Raw genomic sequence first — 15,972 nt, forward strand, 5'->3', positions numbered from 1 at the left:
TGACCTCAAAATTGCTGAGAGAGCAAAAATGGCGGATTCACAAAATTGATTTGCCAGATGTCATGACTTTGTTCAGGAGCAAATGCAGTGATGTCATAGACAAGAAAACATAATACGAAGTGAAGAAGAATGAGCGGACTGAAACATATGACCCAAAAAGGACATAAAGATATCTATGCAGTACTGGGACAGAATAGATAAAAATCGTTTGCTCTCATAGACACTCAAAGTACACAAAAAATATTTATTTGAGGTCTAATGAAATTTTGCTATTTCTCAAACTTTATATAAAATACTGAATAGAATAGCTATTCAAATAGAAACCTACACTAGGTGAATGTTGTTTGCATAAATGTGAATCATTATGCTTAGTTTTTATTCTATAAACTGCAGAGGCAGGAGCCAGGGACCAGAGCAAGCTCTTGTAAATGATTGATAAATGTAGGCAAATGATCCTCTCAGCTATTCAGCTGTTTAACTTCCTTATACAGCTGTTCTCAATTAGTTCCTGCAACTCGACGGTGGTCAATGAGACAGAAAGAAAAACTTTTCTTTTTATACTTGGAATAAGATGGAAACAGCAAAAATATGTTTAACGATTCTTGGAGCCATGGCAGGTAAGTTTTTAAATGATACATAATTTTACTCTATTTTTAGAAAACATACAACTCTTAAGAACTCTGTGTAGACAGAGCTTAATAGTGCCTCTTTTACTGAGGAAAGTTATGGAATAACTCTCTTGTGGATGACAATGACTTTTACAAAATACATTTTGCTGACATGCCTGATATTTCGGTTATTTATTTTTTTATTATTATTTTTCAAATTCAAAAACACATTTTTACCACATCTTTTATACAGCAGATAATAAAAAAAACTTGCTGCATTTGTGGACAAATCCAACGAAACCTGTGGGCCAGCAACTAAGCTACAGCTCACAAATTAGGAACATTTGAAGCAGACAACAAAACAGAACTAGCTATAGTCTGAAATAGTTTGATGTTTCTTTTTTAAAAGCAAATAACTTTTAGTTTTGCTCAAGGTCTAAATCGGGGACAGACAAGGATAACTTTTAATCCATGCTTAAGTAAGTTTAGCAAAATCAGACAACCTACAATGGTGACTTTGTTTAAGAAGCCAGTCTTAAACAAAGACTGGCTTTGTTTAAGACTGGCTTGTTGTTGTCTGCAATGGATTAGACAGGAGCCATAAATTCAGATTTAAATCATCAGTTGCAAATGTTATTTGCTACATAAGACAAAACAAAATGTCTCCCATTACCCTGAAGTTTAATTGTCTTCTATGCCTCCATGGCTCGATGAGACAGACCAGACAGACTCAGCATCTTACATCCCAGCCAGTGTCATCTTTATTAAGGAGAGAACTTCAGATCATTTATCAGTATAACCTAATGTTTGTCACATAAAAAAACAGTTTCATTCAGTTTAACATTCTCAAAAAACAAATAAACATTATGCACAAATTGTGTAGAGTTTAATTGTGAAGAGTTTTTATTAAATTAACAATTCAGTGAACTGAAACAATCCAGATGCAATAATACTTCTGGGGGCAAAAACTGGAACCACATACTGCTTGTCTGAACTCCTATTCAAGAATTTCACATTTAAAATTCCTGAATAGGACTTCAGGAAGAAAACATGGTGAGGCATTTGTTACTCTTTCTACAATAGCAAACAAAGGTCTTTACAGTTTTGGTGTGTTTAGTGACAGTGCCAGATAAATGTTACTTTCTTGTTCTTTTAAACTCAAATCATTGGTGAGAATACATTTGAAATGTCAAATTAAACCTTTTCTCTGGTTGTGCATGCTCACAGAAACCAGATTGTAGCATATTAAGAAGAGGAAATGTTTTGATTATGGAGTCCTTTTGGGGGCTTTGTTGTTGCATTTTATAGTAGGCTAACCTTTCATTTCTATCCAGATTTGTTTTTTGACTTTTTAAGCCATTTTTAATATTGCATTATACTTGTAACTGTTTTCCAGGTTTATCTAATGGATCTGGTGTGTTACCAGATGGTCCTCTGGTTGCCTCTGTTGGAGGGACAGTAACGTTCACAACAACCTTGAATCCAACAGAGACACCATTTACATTTGTCAACTGGCAGGTTGATCCTGGTTCAGGACTTAAACTCATAGTTCTCTCTCAGACTACTGGAGACACACTTGGACCAGGATATGAAGGCAGGATCACCATCTTCAGATCTACTGGATCTCTGGAACTCAGGAATCTGAAACTCAATGACAGTGGAGATTACGTAATTACCATTCAAGATGGACTGGTACAAAAGTTAGGACAGACTAAACTGAATGTTTATAGTGAGTAGATGTTGAACGCACATTATTTTAATTAGACATTTTTGGTTAGTTTAATTAAAATTTTATTTCCTATGTTATGTTTTGACATCTTGTTTCAGCCATTCGTTTTATTCAAGCCTGTACGTTTTTATATGACCGCAAATCATAATAGCACATAGGTCTTGTGAATAATTAACAGTAGCATAGAATTATAGCTATAAGTTAGTTACATAATTAATTATTAGCTTCTTTGTATAAATTATTGCCAGAAGTCCCATTGAAAGATTTGGGTGATTCTATTATTTTATATAAAGCACAACTGAAAGCACATTTGTTTAAAACAGCCTTCTGCTATTTCTATCCAGATGATTTTCTGATTTTACTAATGTATCTTTTCATTTATTTTATGTATTTTGTATGGTGTGTTTGAGGCACCTTTAAATAAAATGTTTTATTATTGAGGAAACTTTACATTCTAAACCTACATACTGAAGCATTAAGCTGAGGATGGGCTTTTGTGAAAAGCAGTGTTATGTCTTTAATATGACCCTGATGGTTGTTTTCCCTTTTATAAAATGTCACTTTAAATTAGAAATTTTTTGTTACCTCCAACAGAACCAGTCTCCAATGTCAGAGTCTCCCTACTAAATACAGACTTGATTGAGTTCAGTGGGTCTGTCAGCTTCTCCTGCTCCTCCTCTGGATCTTCTCTCTCCTTCATCTGGATGAACAGCAGCTCTGAGGTCACAACCAGTGCCAGAGTTCAGATCAAGACAAATGAAGAAAACTCCAATCTGACTATAGTCAATGTGACCAGATATGACCAGGGATCATACAGATGCAATGTGTCCAATCCTGCCAGTTCAATCATCAGTGATCCAGTAAACATCTCTGTTAGTTGTAAGTTGTTCATCTAAATGCTCAACATCTGTTTAAATCTGCTGCAGCCATTATATAAATATAATTTTAAAGGTACTGCTTCTTTAATGTATTTGTTTTTCTAACTTACTGGGTACTTCATTTAATTATTTTAAGATTTGAATTAATTTTTCAGTGAAATTACATTTTCTTTACATATTGCTGTTTCTACACTCAGATGGTCCAGACAATGTGACAATAGAAGTGTATCCCTCAAAGGAACATCATGAGAAAGGGTCAGATGTTAATCTGACCTGCTCTTCTGACTCATCACCTTCTGCTGAATATCTGTGGTTTATGAATGGAGACCAGCTGACTGGTAGCGGTCCGTTGCTCCGACTGGTGAATATCCAGATGAGTCAGAGTGGAAACTACATCTGTCAGGCCTTTAACAGTAAAACTCTGAGATATCAAACATCTGAACCTTCACCTATCTCTGTGCATGGTAGGTATGAGAATGTTTTCAACAGCTCTACCTCTGTTTTTCATTAGTAATGTCATGAAGCAATACGAGTTACTCTGCTGTTAATGAGTAGAATATCTTTTCTTTTAGTGAACACTGATAGTGTTTTGCTTTGAAGGAGAAAAACACCAGGCAGTTTGAGACATTTGTCCTAAAAGCCTTTTTAAAACTTTTTTATGTAGAGATACGTAGTTCAGGTCTTCTGTAATGATTCTTTTCTCTTTTGATTAAACTTCTGTTCAATTATACTTTATTGTCATGTAAGACTGATTTCTTTTTTTTTTCCACCCACAGCACCAGTCTCTAATGTAAAAGTTACTCAAGACGTTACCCAATTGATTGAGTTCAGTGGGTCTGTCAGCTTCTCCTGCTCCTCCTCTGGATCTTCTCTCTCCTTCCTCTGGATAAACATCAGCTCTGTGATTTCAGCCAGTGACAGAGTTCAGATCACTGATGGAGGATCCAAGCTGAAAATAGTCAATGTGACCAGATATGATGATGGATCATACAGCTGTCATGTGTCCAATCCTGTCAGCAATGCCAACAGTGATCCACTACACGTCTCTGTCAGCTGTGAGTTATTCACCACTATGATAAATTTATTTTGAAATGTAAACAATAGGAAATTTATTGGTATTTAATGGCTGTTTTTTGTTGCTATTCCTATGAAATTAGTGAAAATATGAGAAACACTTTTCTTTTTAAATCAGATCAAGTAAAACACCACCATAATAATAACACATTATCAGTTATCATTTCAGTATTGACATTGAAACTCTGATTAAGATGTTAATGTGGAGAATATTAATTGTTCTATATAATTACAGATGGCCCAGAATATGTCAACTTGGAACCACAGTCTCAAAAATACCCAGAAGGGTCGAACATCCATCTGTCTTGTTCATCTGACTCCAGGCCTCCTGCCACTTTTCAGTGGTTCTTTAATGGAAATGTTCTGCCTGATTCTGGATCTCAGCTTGAACTCACCAAAGTTCAGAAGAATCAGAGTGGAAACTACAACTGTCAGGCCTTTAACAACATAACCTCAAGATATCAAACATCTCAAATTCTAGTCCTATCAATAGTGGGTAAGTATAATAAAGTAAAAGAAAATGCAAAAGTAAAAATTGCTACTGTTCAAAAATGATTTTAATTTTTTTTAACTTTTTTAATAGCTAAATGCCAGGTAAATGAGAGATTAAAAAAACTTATTTGTTTTTTCTAAAATGTAGTTTATGTGAGTTTTCACCAGTATTTGTGGTTCTTCCTCGCTGTACAACACTCATTATCACATATAGGTTTGTATTTTATTGTGCTTTCCTGTTTACATGTTTTTGTTTACTTTAATTCTGTTCTTTCTTTATTCTAGTTTATTATATGTATTTGTTGTCTCTAGTCATTCCTTGTTCTCCAGTTCAATTATGTCTCTTAGGTCCAGTTATTCTTTGTTAGATTAATTTCCTAGTCCCCAGTGTTCTTTCCCCTTTGTCCCTGTGTCATCATCTCATCTCGATCTATTCTAACAAGAGTACAGATAGAAAACACTTATAAAATACAATTTTATGCTTTGCAGTACATTATATCCATTACAATATATCCCTGTCTCATCAGTTTAATTTTGCATGTCATGACCACTGGGGTTCAAGAATTACCACAAAGTGTCACTCTTAAGAAAATCTGTCAAGTACCATTAATGGAGTGTGACACATCTGTTCTTTCTGTCTGTTGACCTCGACTCTGTGTTTTTACTGGCTGTAAAAACACAGCCAGTGATCTGAGTGCATCATGATCACTCAGATCATGATGCACCTCCTGTGCGCCCATTCTAGGTGTGCCAGCACTTTGCATTCATCAGCACTTGGCTGGTTTGCACTTTTTCTAATTTACACCCAAAACAGAGTAGTAATGCTTGGTGGACTGAATGAGTGGACTTGAAATGTTCCAACACAGCGATATTTTCAACAAGTAATCCAACTAATTTTCAAAACAAAGGATATATTTTTTAACATTGTTAATTTTTGTTTTCTGTTTCATTTTGTCCTGTGTAGAAGCTGCAGGTCTCTCAGGCGGTGTCATTGCTGCAATAGTAATTTCATGCTTGATAGCTGCAGCTCTAGTAGCAGCTGGAGGCTTCTTCATTCATAAGAGAATGTAAGTTTCAAATCACATTAATTTAGCAGACAAAGTAATGTGAAAAAATTACAATGTTCTATAAAAATGTTTCAGGAACCAGTGCAATCTCCTTCATTTTTTGCAACTGTTTTGCTCTTCCTATTTGGTATCATTTCTACGCTTGATTCACAAAGCAGTTTGGACTAAATACCGTACATGCAGGTGCAATTTTCCCCATCAAGCCTAGTAGAGTGGCACAATTTGTTTGTACTCTATTCACCAACCCACACTTTGAATGTGAAAGGGAAAGACACATATATTTTGTTTTACTATTATTATTTGCACTGACCTTCTGGGTCCAGTGACAAGATAATGAGCTTTTTAACTTTTATTTCTTTATAGCCTTGAGTGTATTTTTATAAATAGCAGATTAGTTGAGAAAGAGATTAATTTTACCTTTCCTGACTTTTTTCTTCAAATCTTCAACATGTTTTGGGCTATGAACTGCTATTCAATTCAATCTATGCTATAATATTCTTAGTGGAATCCTCAGACAGCTATTTATGTCCAACTATAGTGTTTACTCTCACCTCAGTGGACACGCCAGTGAAAATGTATTTTAACATGACAAACTTTGAAATGCTGAGAATTTTTATTATAATCATGTACTCTTGATATATATGCATTCTTTTCTTTTTTTACTCTTAAGTTAGAATAACTTCAGCAGGTGTTCATATTTATTCTTCACTAGAGAGTTTGTTGTGTTAGAATAACCATCCATATTCTGTACACCATTGTCCCTTTTGGGGCTGAGAGGGTTGCTGGTGCCTCTCCAGCTAACGTTCTGGGCGAGAGGCGGGGTTCACCCTGGACAGGTCGCCAGTCTGTCGCACACAGGACAAACAACCATGCACACACACACCTAGGCAGAGTACCCAGAGAAAACCCACGCATGCACAGGGAGAACATGCAAACTCCATGCAGAAAGACCGGGGCCGGGAATCGAACCCAGAACCTTCTTGCTGCAAGGCAACAGCTCTACCAACTGCCCCACTGTGTTAGAACATATTAATTAAAATATAATAAAAATAAGCAGGTTTTCATAGGGTGTTCCTATTTTTCACATGACTAAAAGCAACATGTTTCTTTTTGTACTTTTTAAAAAAAGATCTGCTTGATTGACTGACTGGATGTTAACTTTAATTTGTTTCCAATATTTAGAAAAAATGTCCAAGCTCAATCAGAGTCAGGTAAAACTGGTACGTATTTTAATAGCTCTACTTCCCCACCCTCACATTAGATGAATGAATATCTATTTAAACTTTATATGGGCATATGCTTAAATAAAATGTTTTGACTTGGGTCCACCAAACGCTAACAAGATAAACACTATAATGACTTGCTAATATTATGAAAAAGATGTATAGGTGGAAGCATTTTCTTTTCTGGACCTTCTCTATTTAATGTGGAGCTCGATTTCTCTTTCATCTCTGATAATGTAGTTTTCTCTACAGCTGCAGAAATTAACTGCAACAAGATGCTAGTGTGCTTTATTTTCCCTAATTTTTATTTTCAGATTTTTCCGGTATTTGAACATTAATTAATTTTGTCAGAGTTAAACATAATGGGTAGAAACTGAATATATGCATAAAAGACAGGTCAATGAATGAATGTAGCACAGTATTTAAAACATTAATGTTATAAAAAGTTACCTCTGACATTTAGTATCAGAAGCAAAAAAACCTAACTAACTTGTCTGTCATGTTTTCCAGAACAAGAACATGAGTATGAGAACATGTCAAACTTATATGATAGAAGGGTATAAAATATCCAGTTCTCCTTTGTTAAAAGGTGAGTTCTGAGTTATTGGCTCTGATTATTGGAAAAAGAAAGTTAGGATTTGTTGTGTTTGATTATTTTTTATTAAAATATTTACATTCATAAAGCATTGCTATTTCAAGAGGATTATTTATAACCCATCTAATTCATTTTTCTTCTTTTTCATCTTGCATATCATCAGAAATTAAGAAACCAAGGTCGTCTATAACCATATGGAGAATTAATAATGGTACTCTACATTTTTTTGGTAAATCTGAATAAAGAATAGCATCTTAACCCTTGTGTTTACAAATGGGGTCCAACTGACCCCACACCCATATCACTTGTATCAGTTGCCTCAGTCCTCGCACGCACAAGGGTTAAAGTACTTTTATTTTAGATGTTTACACTCATTTACATTCTTGCAAGTTGCAATGTGACATTGGTAAAAAAAATGTTTACCTTAAAAACAATATGTAAAATATGTAATGCTTTGAGTCTTTTAATTAAAAGTATGTTAATTTGTGTTACTTTGACACAATGTGGAAAGGATGATTTACATTTTTTGCTAATAAGTTAAGGTTTAAAGTGACCATTCAATTTTAGATTGTAATTTTTACATTTTTGCCAGATATCAGTTATCTGTAGGTAAGGAAGAAAAGTGGCTGAGTTCTTCCTTTTATGTATATAATAAATCTAACAGAGTTTTTGTCCTTTTTGTATATTGTATTTTGCTGTTGATTAAACTGGTTGCAGGTCTGCTTATGAATCCATGGCACTTCAGCTTTATTTGCCGTCAAAATCTAGAAAAAAATGTTATAATGAAGAGCTGTATTTCTAAAACCGCAACATGTTTTAATGACTGAAACTGTATTTCCAAATAAATGTTATTCCTACTCATATTAAAATGTATACTTTTTTTTTATCTTAATGAATTTATGAACCAAAAAAATAATTCTGTTGGCCTTAATCAATTCTGTCCGAAAACTCAGAGCTGCTTATTTTTAAGAGTTTTAGATTGGTACAGTTACTTGCTTCTTAATACAGTTGTGAATGGTGTTAGAGTTTTAAACTAGGTAGGTTAGAGACAACAACCGATATAAGAAACAAAAATTGAAGTATTAAGAAAATGCTTACAATGTCAACCAAAGAACCAAAAGGAGACTCAGACTTTTTACTTGGAGACAAACCGAGTTAGTAGTTATTCAGACAAGATGATTAAGAAAATATTTTTTTATCAAAGAAAACTGAAATAACCAGCAGAGGTTAAGCTTTATGTAAGGTTAAGCTTCTCAATGTTACAATATTGACAAGTATTTGTAGTTGAGATATATCTACTTAGCTTTGTATTTTTTTGTCAGTAGACAAGAGAAAGAGAGAAATACAGGCAAACATTCTGCAGTGAAAACCCTTGAGATGGAAGAAGCCAACGTTGTTCTGTATACATTATAACTCTTCAAATTTAGAAATCCATTTTATCCTCTTCAGCTGAATAATCATACACCAAGGTTTTTGCTTGTTTCCAACAACTGTACAAAATGATGGTTAAAAAGTTTAAGTTTTAGAAGGTCTGTTTATAAAACTCTTGGAAAGTATTGATTAAATGCTCCATCATTTTACACATGTTGACAGGTTTTTGTTAATACATGTTCAAATGTACATTTGATATGATCATGTTATTATTAAATTGTACCTTGTATCACAGTGTTGTGTACATGTCTAATGCTACCTGAGAAAATAAAAGGCAAATCTATTTTATCTACTGGTGATGTTTTGACCTACATTTGATGCAAAACAGCTTCCTTATTGTACCACTGAACACTTTTCTAGTTCTACATTTGACAAGTTTTATTATTTTATGGCCTAGCTCTTTATGACCTGGCAGCATTTCCTTGTTGGAGAAAATGACGACTGAATCCAAAGTTCACAAACTATGAAAACCTTTTCTGTTGTACAATCAAGATAATGAATAAAAAACAAATGAAACCCACTCCACGACAGCTGTATCTGTCATAACTTAGACAGCCAGTATTCCTTATATTTACAAAAATTAAAGAGAAGAAATCTTTATTTACAGTGAAAGTTAGAAAAGTTATACTTTCAACATTACAGTAGGTATTGCATCCCTACATTTATTTAGCAGATGTTTTTTATTCACAGTACCTTCAACATTTCAGCTGGAGAAGCCATTTATGCCACACCACTCTGTCAGATCTTTTCTGCGTTTCTCTGTTTCATTATCAAAGATCTCACTTAATAACTGAATTATTTTCTGCCTATTTTACCACATTTTTACAACAACCATTGTAAAATTTTATGTAGATCTTCTAAAAAAGGCCAAAATGTAACCAGAAAATCACTCATAGAAAGAGAACAAATAAAGGACAAGATGAATGAGATTTTAACTTTATTATATTTGATTCAATTAAACTTTTTTCTGTTTGCTTATACTCGGAAATAAAACAAAGAAGTCTGTGGTCATCAACTATCAAGCATCCCCTCCTAGTGGTAAAACTATGTTATTGTAGGACAAATCTGAAAGACGTTTCACTGACAAACTAGATAAAAAATGAAGCTGCAGATTTGACATTTGAGTCACTAGGAGTGAAAAGTTTAATAGAGATATACTGTCAAAAGTAAAGTTAAACTATTTCTTATGTGCTGGTATTAATTGAAGAAAATGTGAAATGTTTTCTCCAGGATGTTTTAGACAATATGAGGTTTTATTCTAGGGATCCACATAAAAAATGTACCACTTTGTATTGAGGCTTTTTATGACTTGATGGCATTTTAGTTCAGAAGGAAGCAGCAGCTGAGTCCAAAGTTTCCAGGAACTAAAAGACTGGTGCATAATTACACTCAAAAAATGTCTCATGATAAATCTCCCATGGTAACAAGTAATGTATAATGTAAAAGGTCTAAACTTTTGTGTCAGAATTGAAATAGCATAATGTATTTTATTGCTGATCTAAACCACATTAGCTATTTGATTTATCTTAGAAATATATCATATATTTTATCAAGAGTTTTTTTTTTTTTTTTTTTTTTTTTTTTGTAATTCAAAAGTCATCAATAAATAAATGACTTTTGAGTGCCATACACTCAAAAGAGTTGCATGGCGTCTTTAAAAGGTCCAAGTCTCAGATTTGATAAATATCTAAAAAGTTTTATGCAAAATCAGGGCTTTTCTGTTACAAATGTTGAATATTTTCCATTTACGATTAAATCTTGAGAGCTAAGGGTTAATGAGAGAAAAATGACAGAATAGAAATACAAACATTTGTCTTGAATTCATAAATCTTTACTTTCAAGTACTTATTTACTGTAAAATCTTCCAGCTTAGTTAGGCCTTGTATTTGAAAACAGGAGGTCCAGTGTCAGATTAGTTGGTGCTGGATGATCTTTTATTAGAACCTTGAATGTTTATATACAGTCTTTTGTTTCAGGTTCCCCCTTTTTTCCACTCTGATTCTTCTGAACATTGGCAAGTTTGAGCTCCAATCCACTCAGGAATCAATGAAAAATGTCCGTTGGTCTGGGGTCAGATGAACGAGACAGATGGATGTCCATCCGACCCTTCAAGATATTTTTAAAAAGGTGATTCTCAGTTGACTTTCTCTGGGCCATCTGGAATTGTAGAGAAGGTTGCTTATATTTTTCCAAATTATGTATAAATATCAACAAACAACAACCATTAAGCTCAAATAACTTTCCCGTTGTTTTGCTTTATTTCTCTTTTCCAAAATGTGCTACTTTTGTTGGTCTATCACATGAAATACAAATAAAATATTTTTAAAGTTTCTGAGTGTGATGTAGCTTACCTTCTATATGGATACCTTTTATAGAGATAACTGAAACTTGAGATGTTTGATATCTTGAGGTTCTGCTGCTAAAGGCCTGACAGCTGTAGTTTCCACTCTGATTCTTCTGAACATTGAGGAGTTCAAGCTGAGATCCAGAACCAGGCAGAAGATTTCCATTAAAGAACCACTCAAAGGTGGCAGGAGGTCTGGAGTCAGCTGAACAAGACAGATGGATGTTCGACCCTTCTGTATATTTCTGAGAAGATGGTTCTAAGTTGACATTCTCTGGTCCATCTGTAACAATTAATATTAATTAATTCTCCACATTGACCTTATAACCAGCTTTTTCAGTGTAGTGTTAGTTTAACAGCTGCTTCATTAAGAGAAATAGTACAAATATTTGAAAAACGTGGACATGTAATGTTTAGTTGATGATCAATGTTATTACTGACATGATTAACTGATAATGTTTTGTAAATATGAGGGTGTGGTACTTGATCTAACTTTTTAAAAATGTTTTTCTCATATTTTCTCAAATTGTGAAATAGTAACAAACAACAGCTGTTAGCTACAATAAATGTTCTACTGTTTCTATTTCAAAAGAAGTTTATCATAGTGCAGAGGTTCCCAAACTGTGGGGCGCGCCCCCTAGGGGGGGGGGGGGGGGGCGCCATGTCATTGCAGGGGGGGCATGGGAAGCCGTCTGGATGAAAAAAAAAAAACATGAACACTGTATGCGCTGGGTTTTTACCTTAGAATGGCCAACTCTCTGTTATTCCTATGTCAATTTGATACAGTAGAGGCTTCCACACTTCCCATATTTGTGTCCTCTGTCACTTTTATCAGCAGTTAAAACTGTTTAATCCGTTGTTAACATGTTGTAACCTGTTTTTCCGAGCCGCCTTTAAACGCAACATGAGCGCTACGACGCTCGCGCTGGGTTTACACCTGTGAAGGAGACCTGCTGCTGGGCGGAGCTACGTAGGTTTGTGTTAGAATCACGGCAGCAAACCAGCAAAACGCAAAGAACTTTTCACAGTTTTTCCCTCCAAACTAACCGACTGAGTTGAGTAAAGCTGTTGGATGCAGGTAATGTTAGCTAAAAGATGACTAGCTAATATCAATACAGAACCTTAAGCTTAACAAGTACCTCGTAGGCTACCGATGTTGGTGTCTATTTTCAGCTACGTACATTCATTTTGCCCCCCAAAAAGTCGATGCCTCCCCTCCCCCCGTCACACGCGTCGTTTCAACCAGATAGCCATTTGTAATCCATAGGGGGGGCGCAGAAAATGTTTGGAAACCACTGTGGGGTCGCAGAAGAAAAGTGGTGAATAAAAGTGGTGAATAACTCACAGCTGACAGAGACGTGTAGTGGATCACTGTTGGCACTGCTGACAGGATTGGACACATGACAGCTGTAAGATCCATCATCATATCTGGTCACATTGATTATAGTCAGCTTGGATCCTCCATCAGTGATCTGAACTCTGTCACTGGCTGAAACCTCAGAGCTGATGTTTATCCAGAGGAAGGAGAGAGAAGATCCAGAGGAGGAGCAGGAGAAACTGACAGACCCACTGAACTCAATCAAGTCTGTAACGTCTTGAGTAACTTTTACATTAGAGACTCGCTCTGGATGGAAGAACAAAAAGAAAGAAGTCTTACATGACAATAAAGTACAATTGAAGAAAATATCAGAAGAGAAAATTATTACAACATGACACTATGCATTTCTATGTAAAATTCAGTTTTAAAAAGGTTTTTAGGACAAGTGGCTGAAACTTTATCGAGATATTTTTGTTCTCCACAGTCAAGCAATCACTGTCGGTGTTCAGTAAAAGAACATGCTTTACTAGTTAAAGCTGTAGCTGTTTTTGCTTAGTGGTATTACTATCGCAGAGTACAGGTACAGCAGCATTTGAAAAAAATTCTCAAACCTACCATGTACAAAAATGGGTAAAGGCTGAGATGTTTGATATGTCAGAGTTTTGCTGTTAAAGGCCTGACAGATGTAGTTTCCACTCTGACTCATCTGGATATTCACCAGTTGGAGCAATGGACCGTTATTGATCAGCTGGTCAGCATTCAGAAACCACAGATATTCAGCAGAAGGTGATGAGTCAGCAGAGCAGATCAGATTAATATCTGATCCTTTCTCATGAAGTTCCTGTGAGGGATACACTTCTATTTGTACATTGTCTGGATCATCTGAGAGTAAACATGAAAAAAATGTGAAGTAGATGAAGAACTGGACAATAATGAAAACACAGTAAAGTGAACAGATCTCTAGTGTTTGCATGTGTCTTTCTTAATATGCAAATATGAGCACAAATGGAAACTTACAGATAACAGAGATGTTTACTGGATCGCTGATGACAAAATTGACAGGATTAGACACACGGCATCTGTATGATCCCTGGTCATATCGAGTCACACTGACTATTGTCAGAGTGGATCCTCCATCAGTATCAGTGATCTGAACTCTGTCACTGGTTGTGACCTCAGAGCTGCTGTTCATCCAGAGGAAGGAGAGAGAAGGTCCAGAGGAGGAGCAGGAGAAGCTGACAGACCCACTGAACTCAATTAAGTCTGCACTTAGTGGGAAAACTCTTACATTGATTGGTTCTGTTGGTGAAACAAAAAGCTGTTGTCAAAAAAGTAAAAAGATGAACAAACTATAGCAAATATGAACTAATTTATTTGAAATCTCAACACGAGGAGAAGTGATAAAATTTAGACAGTGTATATTTGTCTTGTTAATGCTGATAAACAACTTTAATCTTCAAATTACCTGATCAAACTTTATGGTTTTCACTTGAAATGACAAGTACTGTATATACTTTTCCGGATTTTATTTAGACTGAAATCAATACTTGAAATAAATTCAGTTGTTTTAAATGTGCAACCTAATGCATAAGCTTTACAATAGTGAGATTTTAAATATGTTGCAATTAAATCCACTTTTAAATCAACTAACATCAAACCATGCACATTTTATTGTGAAGCCCAAATCAAGCAAAATTACATGTTGAGGCAAAGTACAAAAGAAAACCTACTGCAGTGCTAACAAGAAAAAAAATCTCTAATCAGCAAACTCTAAGTTGGAGAAATTATGTACCTTGTTCCCTCTGACTTACGCTTTTAAAGCTTCTTTTTACCAAAGTCAACAGAAAATTATTTTTGCAAAGCTACTTGATGAACATTATATGTTGATAAGTTTGAATGCATGGAGCAGGCTGAGAACTACAGTATGTCTAAGCAACAACACACTGACCATGTTTCTGTGCCTATCTACTGAAACTCAAGTTCTTAAATGTTCTGAAGGAAATCTGATTTTAAACAATGTAACAGACCATTTCACAAATTTAATCATTTTTGCTGTCACAAAATACATTTAAAATAGTCCAAACTTCAGCATAATAGCCTACAGCTCTCATTTGAATAGGGTGCATGAGATGGATGGAGGAAGCCAGACAGATGAGGATAAAACAATAAAATAAATTGAGGACAGACTGTAGAGACGGAAAAATGTTTATTTGATGTTGGCTTTCAACATTGACTCACCATATATGTCCAGTGTGATGCGTCCTGTCAATTGATACGGTCCATCTAGAACAGTTACTAAATAATCTCCACTGTCACTGAGTTGCACATTCCTGAGTTCCAGAGATCCAGTAGATCTGAAGAGAGTGATCCTGCCTTCATATTCTGGTGCAGTTATGGTTTCACTAGTAAGCGAGAAAACTATGGGTTTAGGTGCTGAACCAGAATCAAGCTGCCAGTTGACCAATGTAAATGGTGTTTCTGGTGGATTCAAGTTTGTTGTGAACAGCACCGTCCCTCCAACAGAGGCACTGAGAGGACCATCTGGTAACACTCCAGATCCATCAGATAAACCTGGAAAGCAGTTAAAATACAGTGTTAAAAACAGCTTAAAAAGTTAAAAAGCCAATCTGGATAAGAACAAAAGGTTAGCATACTAACGTTAAGTAAATTTTAATCATTTTGAGCTCAGTTCAGACCCTGCTTAAGGATCATGTTTAGAACATGTTGTTAGTTTATTTAAAAAAAAATAAATAAAAAATTGGTTAAGGCTTGAATTTATTTTCAAAAACATGTTACATTTTACTAATTTCTTTACCTGTAAAAATGACAACCGCAATGAAAAGCAGTTGTAACATGGCTTTTACGTAAATCTGACTGTGAGGACAGCTCAGCACTCAAACTGAATCTTTAAAAAGAATTGCGATGAATAATTGGTAAACTCTTCTTGATGTAAATCATCACAGTAATAAGATCTGCCCACTTGAGTTATACAGTTGCCAGAGAGCGCCCTCCTGTGGGGAATAACATTTTTGTGTGATCTTAACAGTCTTATTCTTGAAAAGAGGCATGAGATAAACTTACAACGTATGTAATACATTTAACAGGTAGATACAAATCTCATGTATGGTGCTTTATGTAGTTGACTTTTAAGCTTGTATTACACGGTATTTGAGTATTTGAGTTTTTAAGAAGTAGACATTTTTGACTTTATTC

General features: G+C 34.9%; 2 protein-coding genes across 2 annotated transcripts; one reads left to right on the forward strand and one right to left on the reverse strand.

The window, feature by feature from the left end:
- Positions 1-610: 610 nt before the first annotated feature.
- Positions 611-8,535, forward strand: LOC148154995 (cell adhesion molecule CEACAM6-like). The gene is made up of 8 exons (XM_088013993.1): positions 611-617; positions 2,005-2,337; positions 2,932-3,216; positions 4,525-4,785; positions 5,746-5,848; positions 7,031-7,068; positions 7,582-7,660; positions 7,830-8,535. The coding sequence occupies exons 1-7, from the start codon at positions 611-613 to the stop codon at positions 7,632-7,634; spliced, it is 1,080 nt and encodes a 359-aa protein (XP_087870119.1). The 3' UTR covers positions 7,635-7,660; positions 7,830-8,535.
- A 2,696-nt stretch (positions 8,536-11,231) lies between these two features.
- LOC148154996 (cell adhesion molecule CEACAM5-like) lies at positions 11,232-15,614 on the reverse strand. Its single transcript, XM_088013918.1, has 7 exons — positions 15,575-15,614; positions 14,998-15,330; positions 13,777-14,058; positions 13,375-13,641; positions 12,787-13,065; positions 11,449-11,724; positions 11,232-11,254 (listed from the first exon to the last, which is right to left on the reverse strand). The coding sequence occupies exons 1-7, from the start codon at positions 15,612-15,614 to the stop codon at positions 11,232-11,234; spliced, it is 1,500 nt and encodes a 499-aa protein (XP_087870044.1).
- Positions 15,615-15,972: the final 358 nt, after the last annotated feature.

This window comes from Poecilia mexicana, unplaced genomic scaffold (genome assembly GCF_051168715.1).
Source record: "Poecilia mexicana isolate PSO_F unplaced genomic scaffold, ASM5116871v1 scaffold_16, whole genome shotgun sequence".
Taxonomy (NCBI): Eukaryota; Metazoa; Chordata; class Actinopteri; order Cyprinodontiformes; family Poeciliidae; genus Poecilia; species Poecilia mexicana.

Excerpts from the sequence above, each read along its gene's own strand:
- LOC148154995 (XM_088013993.1), top strand. Across the intron at positions 4,786-5,745 it reads TCTAGTCCTATCAATAGTGG|AAGCTGCAGGTCTCTCAGGC; the intron begins GTAAGTATAATA and ends TGTCCTGTGTAG. Across the intron at positions 5,849-7,030 it reads TTCTTCATTCATAAGAGAAT|AAAAAATGTCCAAGCTCAAT; the intron begins GTAAGTTTCAAA and ends TCCAATATTTAG.
- LOC148154996 (XM_088013918.1), bottom strand. The coding sequence starts at position 15,614 with ATGTTACAACTGCTTTTCATTGCGGTTGTCATTTTTACAG. Across the intron at positions 15,331-15,574 it reads TGCGGTTGTCATTTTTACAG|GTTTATCTGATGGATCTGGA; the intron begins GTAAAGAAATTA and ends ACTGCTTTCCAG. Across the intron at positions 11,725-12,786 it reads ACTACACGTCTCTGTCAGCT|ATGGACCAGAGAATGTCAAC; the intron begins GTGAGTTATTCA and ends TAATTGTTACAG.